The sequence below is a fragment of the Vigna radiata genome, chromosome 7, assembly GCF_000741045.1.
Source record: "Vigna radiata var. radiata cultivar VC1973A chromosome 7, Vradiata_ver6, whole genome shotgun sequence".
Taxonomy (NCBI): Eukaryota; Viridiplantae; Streptophyta; class Magnoliopsida; order Fabales; family Fabaceae; genus Vigna; species Vigna radiata.
Genome location: NC_028357.1, coordinates 47,671,399 through 47,693,625, shown reverse-complemented (window position 1 = coordinate 47,693,625; position 22,227 = coordinate 47,671,399). Strand labels below are relative to the sequence as shown.

The following is a 22,227-nucleotide window of genomic DNA, read 5'->3' as shown; positions in this document are numbered from 1 at the left end:
TTTGTTATCACAGTTGAGTCTTAAATATCCAATAAATGCAATCACATACATTCTTATTTTACTTTTGTATTTTTAGGTTTTAGAATTAGCTTTTGGTTAGAATTGATCCAATTGGGACCAAATAGCTCATAAGTATGTTTTACTTTGTTAATTATATTGAGTTTGTGTTGATACTTCTAATCAGTTTTTAACTAAGTGGTCATCTGCGGGAATAGAATCGATCAGTCAACATTGTTTCTAAAGTCCTAGAAAATATTCTGATAAGAATTGACCAACCAATCATGTGATGAGTGCGTTGATGGAGCAATTCATATGGTAGAAATATAATTTCATGGAAGTTGAAAGAAATTATAAGGGTAATTTTGAAACCTAGATTATGTTTGGATTAAAAAGCACATAAATATTATTTTGACATTTCACATATTTGATAAGGTGCCGTTGAAAGTTAATGGGGTTCAAGAAACTATTGCTGATTATGAAATTCAAGGAAGCATTTTCTTAAGATTTGTTGGACCATGTAATTGAAGGCCCATTTATTATTTTTAAAACAATAAGGCTTTCTCTTTTTACACCCAATTATTATTAAATGCATCTCTTACTAACACAAAGAGCCTACAATCTACTGTGCCACCACTGTGATTGTATCGTCACTGTCATGTTGTTGTAGCTCCCTTCTCCATTGCAGATTTATAACTTTAATCTTAATTTTGTCTTATTTGTTTCATTTAAAATGATAACTTTATCATTTGAAAAGTGACTTTCGAATTACTTCTTATGAAAATCTTCCTGCAACAAGTTATTTGAAATTTTTAGAGCACGAAATTTGAAACAAAATTTCCACATCATAACTTCCATAATAGTATTATTTGAACAAATTGTTCGGAACAAACGTTTTGAAACTCATGATTTTTTGAAATATATAAAATATCTTATGAAACAATTTTTCTAGAAAAAAAAGTTTTTCTGTACAACAAGTTTCTGAATATAAGATTTTATGATCAATATGAAATGATATTATAATTATAACTTAAATTGGTAACTAATTTTTAATATTTTATTTAAAAGTGTATTAGATAATAGCTACCCCAAATCAACTATACTCTCTTTGTTGCTATTACTATAAAGGAAAACATAAAAGTTATAGTACAATGATTTCTTTATACAATATATTTTAATAAAAACAATTAAATAATATTATTTCATATTAATTATAAAACTTTACAATTTTTTAATATATATAAAAAAAAGTGATAGTGTGAAAATATACAAAATCATATTTTTTTCTTCATGTTTTATTTTCAATAAGTTATTTTCTTAAAATAAAGTGAAAGTTAAAGGGTGATAAACTTTAAAAGAAACTAATATAAATACACTTTAACATCATTTTATCATGAAAGCAAATGAATCTGACATAAATTTACCCACTTTTTAATATGACAAACAATTTATTTAAAACACATTTTCTCTGTTCTAAGAGAATTAGATCCAGGATGAAGTGAATACACTTCTCTAAAAAAATACAGTAGCATAAAAAAAGAATTTAGTTTTTCTGTATTATATAGGTAACAATTTTCATTCACATTTATAATAAAAATAATTAAAGTTGCCAAGTTGATGTAGGAAAATAACTACTCCCATAGTCATTGTAAATATTTTCTGAAAGAAAAAACAACTTTTTGGTAGACTTTTCCTACCCAGCATTCCTGGAAAGTGGAGAGGAAAAAACACGATAAAAGTTAAGGAAAATTAAGCGTTTTTCTTCCATTAGCGGATTTTCCCTTCAATTTCTGCTGTTATTATTGTTATATTTGCTTTGCAGTGATTAAATTAAACTGTTTATTGGATTAAGAATTCTCATTATTACTGTTGAGACTTTCCTCTCCTATTGCACCAAAGAACACGGTTCCCAGTTTTCTCCATTTTTAGGGCAACTTTTTTGGCTAAATCCCTTTCTTCCAACTGAAGTGAGCTCCCATTGCAAATTAAACGCGTTTTGCATGCTTCGATCTTAGTTGTTATGGAAACTAGGGCATGAATTGGCCGAGCAGAAGAAACTACGGTAAACAATGTTCTTCAGCGGCGATCCTTCTACGCGGAAGCGTGTCGATTTGGGTGGTCGCAGCTCAAAGGAAAGGGACCGGAAGAACCTTCTAGAACAGACGAGAGTTGAAAGGAACCGGCGCTTGTGGTTGCGCCAGCAGAACTCTGCTGTACTCAAAATTCAGGTTGAAGTGCATCTGCTTGATTTTAGCTCAATGCAATTTTAGCCTGTGTCTTGCTATTTGGTTGCATATCGTTGTTTCTATACTGCAGTCGCCGCCTAGTTTGGTTTCTAAATTCTTCTCATTGTAATGCTTGATTACAGTGGTGTAGTTTGATTGAAAATTTGGCGTAGCAAGAAGCTTCAAATAGAATTTTGGAGAGCCAAAATATAATCGAATATATATGTATGTATGCATTTATGTATGTATTTAGTAAAGAATGTAGACAGAAAAGTTAGGGGAGGCACGGCCACCTTTTGCCCCTCAAAAAATCTGCCAATGCTTGATGGTACGAACTTCTTGTCGTGTTTGGCTAGCTCCTGCAATTTAAATTGCTTTCGTCTAGGATTGCTCTGCTGTTTCTAATTCCATCATGTTGGATAAGTTTAGCAATCAAAATGTGTCAATATACACAAACTTTGCTGCAATACTAAATGACTCCTCTTATTAGAATGAGTATGATACAAGAAGTGATGATGGGTATTCTGGCTCAGTGTCTAGGTATGCAAACATGTCATAGTACCTTGGTATTAAGGAAGCACATAAATAAAGATTCGAGCTTCTTTCGGTTGTTTTACTGTGCTATCATATTCATAGATGACCTCCTTATTGTTATTGTTATTCTTGACATAAAAAAATATTGTTAAGGAGAAAAAAAGTGAAAGTACATCTGAGGGAGGGTAGGGAATCCTCTTCAAAAGGAAAACAAAAAAGAAAAGTCAAACTAAAATTGAATATGAAATCCATGAAGCTCGTGAATCTCTTTTCAAAGATATGCATTCCCTTACTGAAATAACTACGAGTGCAGCACTAAAGAAAAGTCCATATACACGATCCTGTCCCACAATAGATGCAAGGACAAAAAAATACAGCCTGGGAGGTCCTGTTAGTTGTTACATGCAAAGATCTGAGAAAACAACACACTGCTATAAAATCATTGTTTTCTTATTCTTGCCAAAGCCTTTTAGAGATGCTTCAAAAGAAATTGCACCGAGTTTTGGTTCTCCAAACCCCCCCAACAAAATTGCCCACTGTCCCATGAGGCTATGACAAGTTAGCTTCCTTACATTGTGGGAAATGGACAATTTTTTTTTTTTGAACTAGACCTCCACATGATCATTAGGAGAAAGAGTATTTTATTACTAATTTGTTCAAGATTTCAATGTTAAAAGGTTTTGATTCCAGTAATTTATTAACTCAATACTTTCAATTCTTGCCCATCTGTCATGAAATTTTGGTGCTATATTTTTTGTCGATTTATGCTGGGCATCATGACTGTGTATTAAATCTTAATTAAAGTTGCATTGCTTTTTTAATTTCGGCAACAGTTGGCGGCATTTCTCAATTTTTTGGTTTCATGATATTTTTATTTTAGATATTCCTGAATATTCATTGCTACATGAAAAAGGAAAAGTAGATTGCATTGTTGCATGTTGTGTAGGTCCTGAAGTTTGGCTGCCTGTTTGTTTGATGTGTTGTGTATACTGTGGTAGTTTATTAAAATGTGTCTCTATACGCTGGGAAGGCACATGATGCTTGTGGGAATATTTCATGTGTCAAGCAAATTTTTGACCGATTCTAGCTACAGAAATGCTTCAGAGGAAGAAAAGCTGTCAAAACTGAACAATCTAAGTTGCGAGAGCAGTTCTATGAAGCCTATGGGAAATATTGCCAAAATGTGGACAGGTGAAATCTTTTTATCATTACAAATTATAATTGTTGAGTACTGTACATTTTCTTTATTATAAGCTTTTGTAGTAATTAATATTGCAGCTTAGTTTGGTTCGATCTTACTTGTAAATTGCACCATTACTAATTAAATAAACGCCATCTTCTGTGCATTCAGGAATTCTTTTGGTCCAGATTCTGATTTCCTCTGCCAGTTCCTCTATTTCTTCAAGGCAGACGATATTGATGATTTTTTAGTTCTTGTTCAAATATGCCGGTTGCTTTGGTGGTTTGTTCAAAATAATGGTAATTCAAAATCAGCCTTCCATTCAAAATACAGTTTTTTCTTTATTGTTCTTTTGAGTAAAAAATTGTGATCTCTTTATGATTGCGTCATTTGACAAAGGTTGTATTCTGGTTTCTGGATTTCTTTGTATGATCTCATTAAAACACAGGTATTGAAGTGTTTGATAAAACCATGCTAGTATTATTAGGTCTGGTTCTTGCTAGAAGTTTGAAATATTTTAGATTCTTGTGTTCCTTCCAGTCTTTTTCCCCAAGAGTTTGCCACCAAACTTAGAGCTAAAATATTTTCAACAGGGGACGTTGTGAATATTTTTGCGGGGGTGGATTACTCTTCCACCTATGCTTTGGTGAACTACCGAGTGAAGCAATTTGTACAGGCTTGTATTCATGCTTTGCATCAGAATAGGTTGGTTTTCGTGCCATAATTTGATCCCATTTTTCTGAGTTTCTAGCTTTTTAAAACTATCTAACCTGTTTTCTCCTTTCTCTTTCATGTTGGACTATAGAACTGATATGATATCATATTACGATATTGTTTTTTTTCTGATGAGGTTTTCTCCTGTTTATGTTACATTGGTTCTGATGGTATTTTGTAATGTATTGCTAAAGAGCGCATGGAAACGAGCCATGAACTCAAATTTATTCATATTATGTAATAATTTTGAAGATTTGGAACGGAGGGTGAGAGAAGCTGTGAGTTCAACTCCTCTCACTAACAAATACTAACAACTAACATTTATATAAAAAATAATGTAATAATTTTGCTCTAGTGTGGTTGATGTGGTTTTGACTATAAGCACAAATTATAACTCTATTAGTATTAACAAGAAAATAGGTTTTATCTCATAATTACTGTTTGGCTACTTTGTGCTTTTTTTACATTATTTTGTAGCAATATAATAGATTCTTGTCAAAACATACTTATTTATAACATGACAGGAACCGACTCTCCCAAAAACTTAGACTATTAGGAGCAGGCACACGAATGATTTATAGTACTTATCTAGCATTGCTCATCATTATATTAGATCTCTTTACACTTGAATTATGGACAATACATTGTCCATCTACCTTGTGTTGAAATTCAACTGTATCAGCAGAGCAGTGGCAAGGGTCGAATTATAAGCCACTTGGTTTACAGAGGTTCTGATCTTGTGTTGTGAGCGAGCTCTCAAAACTTGCAAGACATTAATAATTGTGCAAATGTCCCAAACTATGTTGGCATTTGCTGTTGATTTATTGGGGAACTATAGACTTCAAAATGGATCTGCCAAAGGGTATAATATCTAAAGATTGGTTAAGAGAAAGAAAACTAGAAAATGAATAAGAAAAACAGCTGAAGAACTCATTGCAATGACTCTTACTTGGGCGTTAGTTTTTCTATCACTCAGTTTATTTAGAAGGAGCTCATGTGATTTAGTTTTTCTATCACTAAGTTTATTTAGAAGCGAAAATTCCAAGAAATACAAGGACCTTAAATGGAATAAATTAGTTTTACTTTTACCAAAATCCTTACAATTAAAATTCTGAGTAACTAACTTTTTTCCTGTTACAGTTCTAATTTTGTTACCCAACAATATCAAACTGTTGTTTTTCTGGTGCCATTCTCTTGCCCTAACATGTTTCATTTCTTATCTTATTTCAGTTATTTTTAAATTTAATTTAAATTTGCAATTTAAGCATACATGAACAATACATGAACTTTGGTGAATAATTAGGCTGGGAGGTGTAATTTGTTTGATGATTGTTCTATATTAGAAATCAGCATGCTTAAGTCAACCCAAGGTTGGCCTAAACGAGGAGTATTGCCCAAGACTTTTAAGGAGTATTTTAGATATATTATCACCCGATGTGAGTAGGGAAGGAAATAGTTTGGGTTTGACTATGCCCGTCTACCCATCCCTATATCTGAATTAAAAACTCATACCCATCCTTGTCCTTATCGCTGTCTGGTATGGAATTTGTGTCCCATCCCAATCCCCCTCAGGTAGTGGGTATATTCGTACCTGCTTCCATATTATTCCAAGTGTTAATTAAATAACTCTTTTACAAAAAAAAGTCACACCAAAGAAGACGTGCTATTATCAATGATTCAATGTTAAAAGACACATTTTCTTTTCTTTAATGTCATGATTAAAATTCCATGGCAATTACAACATCTATTATTTTTTCAAATGTTGAGAAGGATTACCATGAGAGCATGAGTGAACTTGGTAGATATTGAATAATTGAAGCCACTGAGAAAGAGAACAAAAAATTGTGTAGCGAAAGAAAAGTTTTTCAAGTAAAACAAAATTAAGAACCAAAGAGAAAAAAGAAGATAGTTTTTTTTAGGTTATCTAATAAACTAAGGGTTTACATGATTGAGTACTCAATTGAGAGTTAAACTCTCACATGATAAAAAAAAAAAAAGAGTAGAAAGGATCAAATGTGTGTCCAAAAAATGATTTAATTTAACGAAATTGAAGTTTTCGATTCATGAAAGGGAATACATCATTTGAATGAAACTACACATAAGAGAAAAATGTGAAGTTGAGGTTGTGAAGAGAGAGAAAATACCTTAAGGATATGAGCAAAGATTGTGGATATCAAACAAGTCAAACAATTGATAGAATGAAAAATGTATTACAAAAGAAAATGGGTTCTTCAAATGAAATGAAACCAAAGGCCAAATGGAACAACGGAAATAGGTTTTTTAGGTTACCTAATAAATGATATTTTAGTAATTTAAAACCATGGAAACAGGGCAAGTATGTACATACTCATTCCTGTCTTTGGTCTAAAAAATCAGGTTTTACCTATATTTATATTCATACTTGTACCTAGTCAATGTCGGTATTCTCCATCAAATTTGGGATAAATTAAAGCAATACTTGCGAGTGTGGGTGTATTTGTCATCCCTAAATGAGACATTTTAAAATCCTGCTCTCTCTCAAGACTGGATAGCTGGAGCATGAGGTTATAATTGAACATTTGCAAGTGGCTTAACCCAATAATGATGCTTGATAGACCTTGATACATATAAGGAATGAGATTAAGACTAAATTTAACCCCAAAGTAGGGGGTTTGGGTGACCTGTGAATTGCCCAAGGCCAATAAGGAGTATTTGTCATGATCCTAGCCAATGTGGGTCATGTTTTCTATTTCTATTTGTCTGTAATAATGAAAAACACAAGTCATAAAAAACGTCATATATGACGGTCTCTAGAGGAACAGTGTCTCATCCCTCCTGTGCATATACGTTGGCAATTAGATGGTATGCAAGTATTTCATAGTTAACCTAAAAGTTGTAATCTTCATGGACTGTTTCTTGCCTTTGGTCTTTGTCTTGTTGTATTCTTATTAACTGAAAAAAGTTCATGTATTTTATTTTTGCTGGTTTGTATTTTTGGGTTTATTTGCTACCTTGCTTACTTAATTTTTATGTGGACAGAAATCAGCTAAAAGGCCAGCTTTTGTTGACTCCTGAGGAGTTGAATGTATCAGCTGTTCCTTTATTGGAGGTTTTAGTATTGTTAATTGACTCCAAATTGCCATGGAGCTGTAAGATAGTAGAATATCTCTTTCGAAACAATGCACTTGGCTTACTAAGAGAGATCATTCTTACAGGGAAGGTAATGTCTTTCAGAATCAAGTTAATTCATAATTTTGATAGGCATTTGAGAAATATGGGAGCAAGAAAGGGAAAATAATAAAGTGGATCAACTCTTTCTTCCTCGGTCTATTTTCTTTTTTGTTGGATGAAGAAAGATCCTTGTTTTCTAAATGTGTTATCTGACAAGAGTACATTTATCTTGAAGTGAAATTTCTTCAAAATGTCTGCTTCTCTGAGTTTTTTGCATTTTTAGTTGTGTTTTAAAGAAAAAGCTAATAAAGTTGGGGGAATTTGCGATATTGTCATGAAAGAAACATAAGCAAGGGCAGCACCCATTTCTAAATATGCACCTATTTCTAAATATGTAGCAAAGCTGCTAATGTTTTGTTGGAAGTCCCACATCAATTAGAGATAAGACCAATTTATAATATATATATATATATATATATATATATATATATATATATATATATATATATATATATATATATATATATATATATATATATAAGTGGATGCAAACCTCACTCTCAAGTTGGCTTAATATTCTTAATATGTTTCTTATTTCTTTATTTCTACTGCGTTTTTCTGTAGTATTCTCAATGTCTACACTTAAAAATGATTAAGTTGTACAAGAAAAAAGATTGTATTGAATTAATTCAATGACACGGTACATTAGCCTCAATATATAGAGAACTCTAACCGTAAAACATAGATTACAAAGAGATGTCTAGAAACTTCCAACAATACACCTTTAATTAATTACTGTATTCTATTGTAGCTTATAAAAATTATTTTCTCCTGAATCAACATCTACGTCAAGTAACATTTATTGGTTATTACATAAGCCATTGTTGAGTTCAAATATCTCATTCAAACTATGCAGAACTCATTTTGAATCTATTTATTCTTGTATGTGTAATGATCAATTTAGTAAAGGAATACTGGCTCAATGATTTTGTGGCCTTGTGACACCTGTAATCATCAAGGAGCCATAGTGTTTGGGGGTTTCTTTTTGGGGTGTGGGGGGGCAGGGTGGGAGTGTCGGTGAACCCCTAATGAGTTTCCCACACCAGAACAAGAAGCCAGGCTAATTGATTAAATATCCAATGCCATATTGTTTGTTATTTTCTCTAGTTTTGTCATTTCAGATAAGGTATTGTATCATTCACCAGTGTTAAACTTCCCAAGTGATTCCCTGTAGGGTAATGATGCAGAAAATTATTTTTCCATTGGCAAGGGTTCATCATTGGAGCGTGTGCTTATGGCTGTAGTACGTCACGTTGGTCAGGAGCCATGTATCTGTTCACATATTAATCCAAGATATACTTTTGCATCTCAGATCATCACAATTCCTTTTTTGTGGCATCTTTTCCCTAATTTACAACAGGTACGTGTTCCATTTATTCTATTTAATGGGGTTTCTTTCCTTTTGTAGTAAGTAGAAGCTTAAGAAATGTATTAGTCATAGAATGTCTATCCTTTTCACAAATGTCAAAGGAAAACTTTAAGCAAGAAAAAACTGTCTCTATGCATCATAATGCTGGTGAATGTTGTGTGTGTTTGCCAGCGTTCCAGATCTTATATAGGTAAATTTTGGCAAGTCTTGTTAAATGTTTGAATTGGTACACAGATGTTTGCCGCAGAGGACCTGAGCCAATTTTACATGCATCAAATGGCAAAGTTTGGGCAAAATATGATCAACTTTCTACCTAAGGATATATCAAATGAATTTCCTAGCCGTGCCTGTATGCTTGGAAATGTATTGGAAATTGCTGGAATTGCTTTGTCTCATCCTCTCTGTTCATTTGATATGGTAAGGAGCTTATTCACTACAGTATGCCATTTGCTATAACTTGCCTCATTCATATCCCTTTTTGACTTATCTAAGTGAAGAGATTGATCTCATGGTGGATATGCACTAGGAACTTTGATTTTTTACTTCTTTTAAAATTGATTTTGTAATGTCTACTAAATTTTGCTTTCGGTTCTTTTATTACATAAAAGCAGTTTTACTATGGCATAGGAGAGAGTTACAAGGAGTGCATTATATATCTTCTGGTTTTTTAGGTTCATATCACAACTTCTATTGAAGAGAAGACGGGTCAAATAGTTTTACATTTTGTAAGTTGATGGTGGTATCCCTTCCTTGGTCTTGTGCAACCATGGGCCATTAACCTTCAGTTAAATGATTTTGGTTGTGGTGGGTAACAGGAGCGAAGTTCTTACAATTTATCAAATGTCAGTGACTTTTAATCCTGTAGGAGCCCACATCTTGTATTGCCTTTTGCACAAGATTCATAATTATTACAAAACCTGTCTTTTCATATCCCGATGACTTGATTTTCTTTTCTGCCATTTATAAATGTGGCCAAACTGGGCATATTTATAGGACGGGATACTCGTTACACAAATATGGAAAATTAGGCAAAAGCAGTGTTTTTCTAGAGAAAATGTCACTTTGTAAGTATCTAAAAAAAGTTTAGTTTGAAGGGAATCTTTTGCTCGCACTGATGGCCATTTAAAGATGCTGCCATGCAATTGAGTTTAAAATTTGTGCTTAATAACTTAACTCAGCTTTGAAGTTGATCAATGTTTGATCCCTTTCAGGCAATAGACCTTGCGGCTGTCACTACAGTTTTGCTGGAGGCACTCCCATCTGCAATAACTTCCAATGGTAGAGAAAGTATGCTTTCCTATTGTATGTTCCATTTTTTAGTTGAATATTTTACCTCTTTATTGAATAATACTATCATTTTTAATTTTGACAATAATATACTGTTAAAAAGAATAACAGGGAAATACTCTTTATAATGAATTTGCAAGCCTCCTCTCAAGTTAGCTTTTTGGGATTAGGTTCAACCCGTTCAAAATTCTAACAAGTTTTAGAGTGGCAATGTCAGGTTCTATGAGCGCTGACGATGATATGACTGGAGATGAAGTCAAGGAAATAGCTTTAGATAGGAAATTGGAGCAGCAAATTAATAATGCTGTAAATCCTCGCTTCCTTCTACAACTGGTATGACTCTTGCAAATGACATTTGTGTCTAGGATCCCTTTTGATTAGAAATTTCATTGACATTTGTTTTGAAATTTAATCAAGATTTTTACTTTTGGACATGTGCAGACAAACATACTATTTAAAGAGATTTCATCTGTCAATGATTCAGATTATGGACCCAATGATAGAGAAGTTACTGCTGTTGATGCGGTTTGTGGGTTTTTGCATGTTACCTTCGGCAAGCTGCCACTTGAGCGAATTATGACTGTGCTTGCTTACAGAACTGAACTTGTTATTACCCTTTGGAATTTTACAAAGAAGTGTCATGAGAACCAAAAGTGGTCATCACTCACCTCAAATGATGCACCTGGCTGGCTGTTACCTCTGGCTGTATTCTGTCCTGTCTACAAGTAAAACTTTTTGTGCCATTGTCTTAATAAATTCTTGTTGAGACATGAAAATTTTTCTCTCTACTCACCATGAACTTTTTTTTCTAACCTCTTTTAATTCTGAATATATTTGTTGGAAATGGGTCTTATGAGTCATGACTATCATTTGAAGTCAAAGGAGGTTACATGATTACAGATTTGTTAGTTTTGTACTTATTGCCTTTGTTGTACTTATATGTATTTAACTCTTGAATCAATATAAAATATACACCTTCTGAGTTCTGAGCAATTCCCGAAACACTATTATTCAACACTATTCTGTGATCTAAATCATTATACTGTAACCTATTTTCTCCTATCTCAGGCACATGCTTATGATTGTTGATAATGAAGAATTTTATGAGCAGGAGAAACCGCTATCACTGAAGGATATTAGGACCCTCATCATTATATTGAGACAGGTAGATGTTTTTTATGATTTATTTTAGTAGGGAAATTCATGACAGTTTTTGTGGTTGAATAGGACAAGATATTATATTAAAATGAAGAACTTGAGTTCAATGTTCTCAAACTTGAGGATCGCAAGAGGACTGGAAGGGGAATAAAAGATCGTGACTTGACTCATAAGAGTTATGCAAATCGAAAACCTTATAGACATACACATACATTAAAAATATTATAAACAACAAAAATAACTCAAATATTAAGATCCAATAAATAACTCATAAGAACTAATAAATGAAGGACATATCATAATATTCAGAAGAAATAATGGAGCAAAACATCACAAAGAAATGAAATCAGAACACTTCCAACAACTACCAAAAGCCCGCTATCTTAATGGTGTGCACCCTTAACAATTCGGGATGCTGATGGTCACACGAGGGTTGACAACAACAATGGGAGCTTGGACAAGGACGATGATGGTGATGGGAAGGTTGGAGACGGTGATGTGATGATTGATGACAACCTGCCATAGCAATAGGAGAATGATGGAGCTCATTGGAGTTGATAGCTGAGATGGCAAATTGGTTATCATCTGAGTTGGCCAATCTTAGGGAAATGGGGCTATGTTTGAAAACTTTTAAGGTGGGTATATGAACCGACCAGAAAGCCCAAATACAATATAATTATTTGTTTTGGGTTGAAAAACCAAGTCCACACAGGCTCCATTCAGGATTGAAGTGGCCCAGGATCCTCCAATTTTGAAGGCAAGTTCACAATCTGGCAACTATTTGTGAAATCTCTACGCCACCACCAAGTTGGCTTGCTTGGTCGCCACACCAAAACTCACGACATCTTGTTAGTTTATGAGTATACTCACGAGTTTGACAACATTGATTGAGTTAAACCTGAATATTGTATGCTATATATATATATATATATATATATATATATATATATATATATATATATTTTATGTTTGGTGGCATTGACCCAGAATATATTGCAAACATGTTTTCTGCAGAAGCTCTGGAAATGTGACCTTTGCAATTGCAATTAATTCTAGATAGTTTTTCTGTTTTCACAGGTTCTGTGGCAGCTACTGTGGGTGAATCATACTACATCGTCTAATTCAGTAAAATCAGTTCCAAATAGTTCAGTTAGAAAGGGACGGTTTGTTCAGGCCATTCAACAGAGGGTTAGCATTGCAGTCTCTGAGCTTCTCTCCCAGGTAGAAACATCTCACATGTCGTGTATCTTATATCATGTTCCCTGTTACATTTTGCTTGGAAACAGAAAAAGTGATATCTATATCACAAGGGCGTCTCTCAGGGTTTGGCTTTAGGATAGGTTTGTATTATTGTTTTTCTATGCTATGCTCATGAGTATTTGGTGGGATTTTCTGTCTTATTTGCAAAAAGAGAGAGACTGGGCAATGTTATTTCATCTCATTTTCCTTTTTTTTTTTTTAGTTTCTTCCATATTCTATTTTGGGGATATTTATCTTCTCTTTTGTTATGCTGTTGCCATCTTCTCCATTCTCACTATTACTAGTGACATTTTTTTTTTCTTCTATCAACACAAGAAAGAGATACCAAGGCTTTCCAGTTTTCTTCAGGTCTGTTGGTTTGAGAACGTTTTCCAAGAGTTTCACTTTACTTTCACCTTGTTTTCTTTTTTTTCTCCAATTTGTTGAATAAATATTTGAAGAAAAAGTCCTTACTGTCCCCACTTTCTTTATTAAAGATTCTTCTGTCTGTTTTTTAAGAGCCATGCATATGAAATATCACCAATAACCATACTATATGAATTGTCTTTATTGTATTTCTGACTTACAGTTTGAATTTCTTCCATAGCTGCAAGATTGGAACAATAGGCGGCAGTTTACATCCCCCAGTAACTTCCATGCTGACGGTGTGAATGACCTATTTATCTCTCAGGTACTCTCTCTTTCATTGATTATGGTTATAGGATGGAAACGGGAATTTCTATTTGTATAATATAATCCTTTTTTCCACAGGCTTTAATAGAAAATACGCGAGCAAATGAAATATTGAAACAGGCCCCTTTCTTGATACCATTTACTAGCAGGGTTAAAATATACTCTGTAAGAATCTTTTTTTTTACTGATTTGATTTCTAGTTATTCTTGTATTATTTATTTACAGTAGATAGCTGCAACTGCAAACAAGGTTTTGGAGATCCTGTATCATAACATGTCGATGGATCATTAATATAGTCTATTTATTGTTTCTTTAGTCTCAACTGGCTGCTGTTAGGCAAAGGCATGGATCTCAGGCTGTATTTAGTAGGAATCGGTTCAGAATAAAACGAGACCGTATTTTAGAAGATGCTTATAATCAAATGAGTCAGTTGACAGAAAATAGTCTTCGAGGATTGGTAATTCCTTTTCTAAGGCATATTTCCTTGTTTGTTATTCATTCCCTATTTTCTTTTCTTTGAGGGATCTAATAGGTCCTCTTTTTATGTGAGAGTGATTTCTTTTTGCTGCTTTGCAGATCCGTGTGACTTTTGTCAATGAATTTGGAGTTGAAGAGGCTGGAATTGATGGCGGTGGAATATTCAAAGATTTCATGGAGAACATCACACGTGCTGCCTTTGATGTGCAGTATGGATTATTTAAGGTCAGAAATATTGTGCTGTTGTGTATAATTTAAGTTGAAGGTTTTTTCTACTATGTATGTAGCTGACCGCATTAAAGAATCTGGGTTATTAAAGTATTAGTGAGTGTGAATATGGATGCAATTGGATAGGTGGAGTGACAAAAGTTACTTCATTTTTGTAATCCTACCCTTGTTATCCTTTATTCTTTCCTTGTGATTTACTTATTCTTGGCATACTGAATGCCAATGCATCTAGGAAACAGCAGATCACCTGCTTTATCCTAATCCTGGATCGGGAATGATACATGAACAACATTTCCAATTTTTCCACTTCCTTGGTACTCTTCTTGCAAAGGTATTCCCCTCCTCTCCAATTCCCTTTTTAATTTCTCTTTCTCTCTCTCTTTTATTTTTTTTATTTTTATTTTTTTATTTAAGTAGGCCTTTGCATTAGATACCTGAATTTACTCCAAATTGATATTTTATCTTTTTTGTCATGTTGTTTGAGCGGTATTTCTCCTATAACTATACTGCCTGCACTTGGTTGGAACTTTGCTTCACAGTTACTACTTGCGTGTGCAGGCTATGTTTGAAGGGATTCTGGTTGATATACCATTTGCTACATTCTTTTTGAGCAAATTGAAACAAAAGTAAGACCCGAGGAGTCTCTTGCTCTGCTTTAGGTAGTTTGTTCATTTAAATTAAATTAGTTCAACTGCTCCAATCTTGGATTTTCGTACATTATTTTTCTTGCTTACAACTCCTTTTACTAGTATGAGATTCACAAATGTGACCATAACTTTTATAACTGTAGATGGATAATTATATTTCTGGATTTTAATTAACCTTGTGCCCTTCCGTTTAATATAGGGGTTCCACTGGATCTTTCGAAAAAGTGCAAACAAACTTGCAAAAAGTTTAACTTCAAATTTGAACTCAGGTTTAGCAATTAAATTATTAGTATGATGTAAACTCTAGTAAGAGAGTTATTGTTCCTTTTCCCCTTTATTAAAATATTTCTCATGGATTAAATAGATGTTTTAGGTTAAAAATGCATATATAAAATATTGCCAAGGTGGTGTTAGTAGCAAATGAGCTGTCTCTGAATTTGTTGAAGTCCTTTTACACTTCTATTCCTTTTCAACTGTAAGTAAATCTTTTTCTGAAAAGAAAATTGTTCCTTCTAAGTTGAAAAGTTCAAGATAATTTTTTTCCAATTTTATCCTTACTTTTGACACCTAATTTCTAATTATTTTATGCATTTCTCGAGAAATTGGAATGAGTAAATGACAAATAAGATAGATAGAGTGTATAATAGGAAGTTGGATAATTTGTTTAAATAAAGTAAAACATTAATTATACTTTTTAGTTCATGTGCGACAGCCTTGGAAAAGATACCAAAAGAGGAACAAGGATAGCACTATGTGTTAAGGAGGGACTGCATGCTTATAATAGGATTATCTATTTCACGTTTTCTTACACCTTTAGTTTCCTTATACCAGGTACAACTATTTGAATGACTTGCCCTCCTTGGACCCGGAATTGTATCGCCATCTCATTTTTCTCAAGGTAATGTCACTTTAATATCTGGCACTTTCATCTACTAGCATCTGCTTAGTCTTATCTTTGTTTGGATTGAAAGGGGAGTGGAAAAGAAAAGAAATGAAGTAAAAAAACGGTGGAAAGTGAGGTTATTTGAATTAAGTGAAAGAAAGTGGAAAATGAGGGGAAACGAGTTTATAGTTTGTTGTAGATATGATTAATATGAAATAAAAAAAATTAAATTAATCTTATAATATTATAATTACATAAACGCCCTTGGTTGTATTTTAATAAGGAGTATAAATTAATTTTGATAAAATAGAAGTAATTAGTTTGTGTAATGGAAATAATATTTTTAAAATTTATTTAATTTTTGAAATTAAATATATATTTAGCAAGAATAAACTCATTTAAATTAGATGAATTAAATATCTCTTAGATAATGCAACCAGTTCATTTAAATTATTTTCTATATTGTTGTTTAGAATGCGTTTTCAGAAAATACAATAAATATTAAATATGCATCTGAAAAAATGTGTCGGCAGGAACCAATAATTATGAAATTGTTTTTCTTGATCTTGAAAAGAAACAATACAATTGGTATTTAAAATAAAACCGAAATCCTTGTAAAAGGAAATAAATCTCCAGACATAAAGACTCTAAATCTGGCGCAAATCTACCTGATAAACTCCTAATTCCAATCCCTTAATTATAGGGGCTTCTTACAAACAAATTTATATTTATTATCCAATCAATCGGTATTTATTGTACAATGTCCAATGTTTACACCAATAATCATCAATGCATGTGTAGTTCTTGACAAGCACAGCAACCGGATTAGACAAATGGCATTTTTTTCAATTACCCATGGGTTTCAAGACATGGTATATAATCGATTATATCTTTAGGCATAATAGGTTATATATGATGACATAATCGATTACAAACCAAAGTGTGTACCGTTTCCAACGTCCTATAACTTTAATGCACTACAATTTTTCTTCATGCACATAAAACAAACCCAAAAAAGGTCACGATTCTCTGTTGGAAGGACAAGAGCAGAGTTGTAAAACACAACATGCTCCCTGTCTTTTCACTCTTTTCATTACAATCATGAGGGGGCATTTCCACCCTAACCCTCCGCTATCCATCTTTACAATTCCGCTGTGTTAGCACTCATCCAAACACGAACATCAAGCCATGAATCTGCGCGTCCCTTTTTTCCATTAACAGTACATCAATGGATCCAAACAGAGGCTTAAGGTAACTCTTGGTTTGTTCAATAGAAATAACCTGGGTAAAGAACAAAAAAATATACAACTTCATTGTCTAGTCTAATATTCTGACTTTATTTACTCAATTCCTTTTCTAAATGTTGATCTGTGTTCTGTAATTTAAGCTTGTAAAAGTCTAATATGAACTTGTTACTTTTTTATAAATCAAATATACAACTGTTAAATGCTTTGATAGTCATTTGAAATGCAATCTACGCTAGTTAAATAGTATTCATGTATGGCCTTTGAGTTTTAGGCTTGGTGTGATGTGTAGTTTGTCAAGATGATAAAAAATTTTCTGTGGGACGGCTTCTATTTTCTTATTGACTAAATTTTTCCCTTCCAATCTGTTTGACTAACAGCATTATAAGGGAGACATTTCGGAGTTGGAACTATACTTTGTTATAGTAAATAATGAATATGGAGAACAAACAGAGGAGGAGCTGCTTCCTGGGGGAAGAAACCTACGTGTCACTAATGAGAATGTTATTACTTTTATTCATCTTGTAGCCAATCACCGCTTGAATTTTCAGGTAAAGTACTTTTGAAAAAAGTAATTGTATTGCATTTTGTACTACAAATTATTCCATATTGCAATTAAATAATAAAAATAATTGTGCTCTCAGATACGCCAACAGAGTTCGCATTTCTTGAGAGGATTTGAACAACTCATTCAGAAGGATTGGATCGATATGTTTAATGAACAAGAACTTCAGGTTTTTTTTCTAATAATCCTGTCCAATTTTGGGTCTTGAAAGCTACGCTGTTCTCTCTTCCCACTGTATTCTTGGTTTTTTTATCAAGATAGACAAAATTGAGATTATGGTTAGAATTATAAAGGGCTCGCAACATTGTAATTCGTGGGACTGTAACATGGGTTATAGATTCTTATTTTTAGGAAAATATGAACAAACTTGGATATATGTGTGTGTGTATAATTAGAACAAAGTCAATTGTATTGTTGATGCGTCATCAAACTTAAGTTCATAGTAAACCTTAGGAAAGCATGTTGAAAATCATTACTTTTGAGTAACAGACCTCTAGAAGTCCAAGACAAAAACACAGATGGTTAAAGCCTAAACAGTAGACTTACTCCAACACTCGAGAGATCTTCATTAGCTCCATTCGCTTCAAAAAGCACATCAATAAAAGGTCCTCCTCTAGAGGTGTGATGACGAGAACATCATTTTCCGCACCACCTTGCGCTCAACCTTCACCAAGTGCTCATTATCTTCATTTGAATTTGGAGCATCATTTAAATCTACACTTTCATTGTCTCCTTCAACATTTTCCACATTCCACTTATTAATGCATGGAATTACATCCACTTGAGTTCCCATCTAATGGTGCTTCAAGCATTAAAGTCCCGTTTAATAGTCTTTATGCAAAATTTGATTTGAATTTTTCTTGGATCTCCATCAATACATATCCCATCCTCCAAACTAAGTTTGTTCTACTACCTGAAGCATTGTTTCCACTTTTTTAGAGTGAACATTCTGTGAGGAGACTAATACAAGCAATGGCAACTTTTGAAGATAAAACATTGATTAGAGATAAAACCAATTTAGAGTATATAAATGAAGACAATCTTCACCTTACAAGCCAACTTTGAGATGATGGATTAGGCTTAAATCCACTTATTAAGATGATTTCATAGTCATTTAGAGCCTATCCTAGTCAAGTTCTTTGAGGCTATTAAGCCTCCATTATTGAGCTCTTGTTAGACCATCCACAAATATCTAATCACACACCTCGAGATGTTCATTCCTCAACATGAGAGGGTATGTTGGAGATCCCACATTGACTAGGAATAAGGTCAAATCACAATATATAATAAGTGATGTGTAAACTTCACATTACAAGCATGATTTTCGCAGGATGAGTGAGGTTTAAACTCACTTTTTAATATGATATCATAGTCTATCCTAGTAAGGTTTGTTAAGCTTATTCTACCACCCACTATCGGATCACCGACAAATATCTAGTCCCATGCCTTGACCTGAGAGAGTTTGTTAGAGATCTCATACCAACTAAAGATAAGACCAATTTAGAATTTACAAGTGGGAGCAATCCTCACCTTACAAGCCTATTTTGTGAGAATGAGTTAAGTTTAAACTCATTTCCTAATAGCAACATCACTAGAGGGAAACGACATGTGAAGGATGTGCAAAAGTGAACAAGGAGTTATGTAGGTTGTTGCAAACAAAATGAGATTCAAAAGCAAAACTATGTCAGTGTTGTGATTGCAAGTGGCTTGCAATGTTGCTTAATGGACAAGATTCAAGAAGGAGAAATGTAATGTTCATAGTTGCACTGTGTGGTAGGCAAGCAAGGGAATAATATGAGTCAAGTTGTGTTATGTTGTGGCTTTTCTTAAATTGGGCTTGGGTTTTAACTCAAAATCCTTTGACCTGAGATGGCGAGGCAGCATCTAGAAGTAGAATGAACAAGACACAAAGAACATCATTAGATGATCTTGCTTGACAATCTATAGGATAATCATGCATGGGATCTGAAACGGAGTTGTGTGAAATTGTGTAATTGAACAATTCCACGATCTTAATTGTGATTTTAACTACATTGGTTTTGCTATTTGCTTGTGTGGTGGTTAAGGGTGTATTCAACAACTAGAAAGGCACATAAATGAATTTTATCTTAAGTTGTAATTTTGTTCCTAATTATCATTAGTTATTACAATGTTAATTAAATCTTATCCTGAACTTCTGTATTTATTTTAGCTATTTTTCCGGACGTGAGCTTCAACTAGTTTTATTCTACACTTTTATGTTTCATTGGAGTCCAACTTTCTTAACATCATTGTTTTCCACAGCTTCTGATATCAGGTTCAGTTGACAGCTTGGATATTGATGATTTACGGCTGCACACCAACTATGCAGGAGATTATCGTAGTGTAAGCCTTCTGGCATTTTTTGTGCTTTTAGTCAGTAAGGAACAAAATAAAGACGTGTGTGGCTCATGTTTGAACTCAATAAGATCCACATGAGGAGTTTGCGGATCTTGTAATACTTTTTTTTACCTTTTTCTGTTTAAATACACTGCCGAGTTTTACCTCTCAAATCTCAATCATTAATTTTTTGATGATGACGCCACAAACTCCATTTAGCTTAAAAGGCATCGCTCTTATTGACATTATTGAATTCTAACATGTAGTTCTTATGATAGGACCACTATGTTATTGAGATGTTTTGGGAAGTTCTTAAAGGCTTTTCATTGGAAAACAGGAAGAAATTTTTGAAGTAAGCAATACACATACACATGAATGGGTAGCCTTTTATATGAGAGATCTTAATATGGTTAATAAATTTATCATCTATACAGGTTCGTGACAGGTTGCTCTCGTGGGCCATTGCTTGGTTTCCGAAATCTTGAACCTTTGTTTTGCATTCAAAGGTGAATGCAGCTCCAGCAATTATGTTCTGATATTTAATTCTAGCATTACTAAGCACATTTAGAAGACAAGGATGATAGATTGGAATTGACTAATGTTTCTCGTTGTAGTGCTTCCAGTAATGCTGCGGAGGAATCACTTGACCGATTACCAACATCGGCTACTTGTATGAATCTACTGAAGCTTCCGCCTTATACAAGGTTTGTCCTAGGCTAGGTTACCTTTGCAGAACTGATATAGAATAGTTTCTGTGGTTACAATTTTAGACTTTTAGAACTGCCAGAATCGGAGATATATGAATTGTTAATGCTGAACGAAAATAAGAGATTATGTTTACTTTGTGTGAAGTATATTAAATAACTAGCATTAATTGGCTGAAATTATGTTTGAAACAATTTATTCTGACAAAAGTGCGGGGTTTTTTAAATGTGTCATTATTGGTGCTACAGGCAGTGAGTTTTATATTTAGTTATTTAAAAAAAAAGAGTCCAAGATATATGGTATAGAGATATCCATTTGATGCTAAAAATAGATCCTCTGTAGATTGTTTTCTAACTATAATTAGTATTTTCCATTTTCAGTAGATTTGAATTTGATAAGAATGAGGGGAGCATTTGTAACATCCTTGAGTTCTTTTTATTTTTTGGAAAATTATGTATTGAGATAAAAGCAATGCAACGAAATTTTTAGAAAAATTTGCATTTAAAATATTATTTATGATTCAGCAGAGTTTCTGTATGACTTATCAACTCGTTGTTCTTCAGATTTATTGTTGAAGTAGTTTCTGGTGCTTCTTCTAAATCATTTCCTCTGACAATCATGTTGCAGTAAGGAGCAATTGGAAACCAAACTATTGTATGCCATAAATGCCGATGCTGGCTTTGATTTAAGTTAAAAGCATGAAGTGGAATTTACGATATCTTTAGGGTTTGAAGCTTGGTAGAGAATGACTCCGATGAAGATTAGTGGAACAGGAAATGGCAAATAATCGGATGGGTAGAGCTGAATAAAAATATCATGTTTATTGTATGTATGTGTATATATATATATATATAACTGTATTCTTATCCAATATTGACTGCCAAGTTGTGTCTTTTTTTCTAAATGTAAATACCTAAAATGTGAATTATTTTGTGAAATTCACTTTGGCAGGGTTTTTCCTGATTTTATTTTCTAATGATCATAAAAGCAAAACTCCTCCCGGAGGTTTTGTTCTTTCGCATTTGAGGGTGGTGTAAGTCTTGAAATTGGGTTTTGAAGGGAAAGTGAAAGCACGCATTTCTCATTCCTGACGAATATTAACTTACTGTTTAATCTTTGTTTAAGAAAAAAAAAATCAAGGTGTGGATTTGAGTTTAATAATCATGAATTTTTAGTAATTTGATTGAGATGAATGTTTAGTTTAACAATCCCACACTCGATCATCATTAAAGTATTAAAAAACTCATGTATCATTATTGTTTTAGAGGATTTGATTTATGTATGTTAGTCTTCTCTGGCAACATAACATTTTTTTCATTTATATTTTTTGTTTTTTTCATCTTTTCCATCCTTTTTTAATTGTAAATCTACCTGCCTGATTAAAACTTAAATGTTCTCTTATTGAACTGTTTTGAATGGATGGTTAAAATTGAATAAAACTAAACGAACTGACCCTACCGATTAAACTTTTATAGGTTGTATTATAGAATTCTTCAAAACCTAGTTAACTCAAA

The 22,227-nt window shown here is 33.1% G+C and overlaps 1 protein-coding gene across 5 annotated transcripts; it reads left to right on the top strand.

Moving 5' to 3' along the window:
- Window positions 1-1,684: 1,684 nt before the first annotated feature.
- LOC106768377 (E3 ubiquitin-protein ligase UPL6) lies at window positions 1,685-21,736 on the top strand. Of its 5 annotated transcripts, none has more exons than XM_022784024.1 (26): window positions 1,685-2,225; window positions 3,850-3,947; window positions 4,108-4,235; window positions 4,530-4,641; window positions 7,669-7,849; window positions 9,035-9,220; window positions 9,464-9,646; window positions 10,441-10,516; window positions 10,734-10,849; window positions 10,958-11,241; window positions 11,585-11,681; window positions 12,752-12,895; window positions 13,521-13,604; window positions 13,685-13,771; window positions 13,923-14,063; window positions 14,183-14,308; window positions 14,544-14,642; window positions 14,870-14,937; window positions 15,790-15,856; window positions 17,466-17,636; window positions 17,730-17,819; window positions 19,934-20,014; window positions 20,287-20,360; window positions 20,443-20,514; window positions 20,632-20,712; window positions 21,277-21,384. In XM_022784024.1, exons 1-26 carry the CDS (start codon window positions 2,067-2,069, stop codon window positions 21,341-21,343), a joined length of 3,072 nt encoding a protein of 1,023 aa, XP_022639745.1. In that variant the 5' UTR covers window positions 1,685-2,066; the 3' UTR covers window positions 21,344-21,384. The 5 variants fall into 5 exon arrangements, with proteins under 5 accessions (XP_022639745.1, XP_022639744.1, XP_014508992.1 ...); XM_022784023.1 differs by having other exon boundaries at window positions 1,686-2,225; window positions 20,623-20,712; XM_014653506.2 differs by having other exon boundaries at window positions 1,687-2,225; window positions 10,441-10,507; window positions 20,623-20,712; window positions 21,341-21,736.
- The last annotated feature ends 491 nt before the right edge of the window (window positions 21,737-22,227 follow it).

Coding starts and splice junctions, on each gene's coding strand:
- LOC106768377 (XM_014653505.2), top strand. CDS start 2,067: ATGTTCTTCAGCGGCGATCCTTCTACGCGGAAGCGTGTCGATTTGGGT. Junction 3,948..4,107: donor TATTGCCAAAATGTGGACAG/GTGAAATCTTTT, acceptor CTGTGCATTCAG/GAATTCTTTTGGTCCAGATT. Junction 12,896..13,520: donor TCTCTGAGCTTCTCTCCCAG/GTAGAAACATCT, acceptor TTTCTTCCATAG/CTGCAAGATTGGAACAATAG.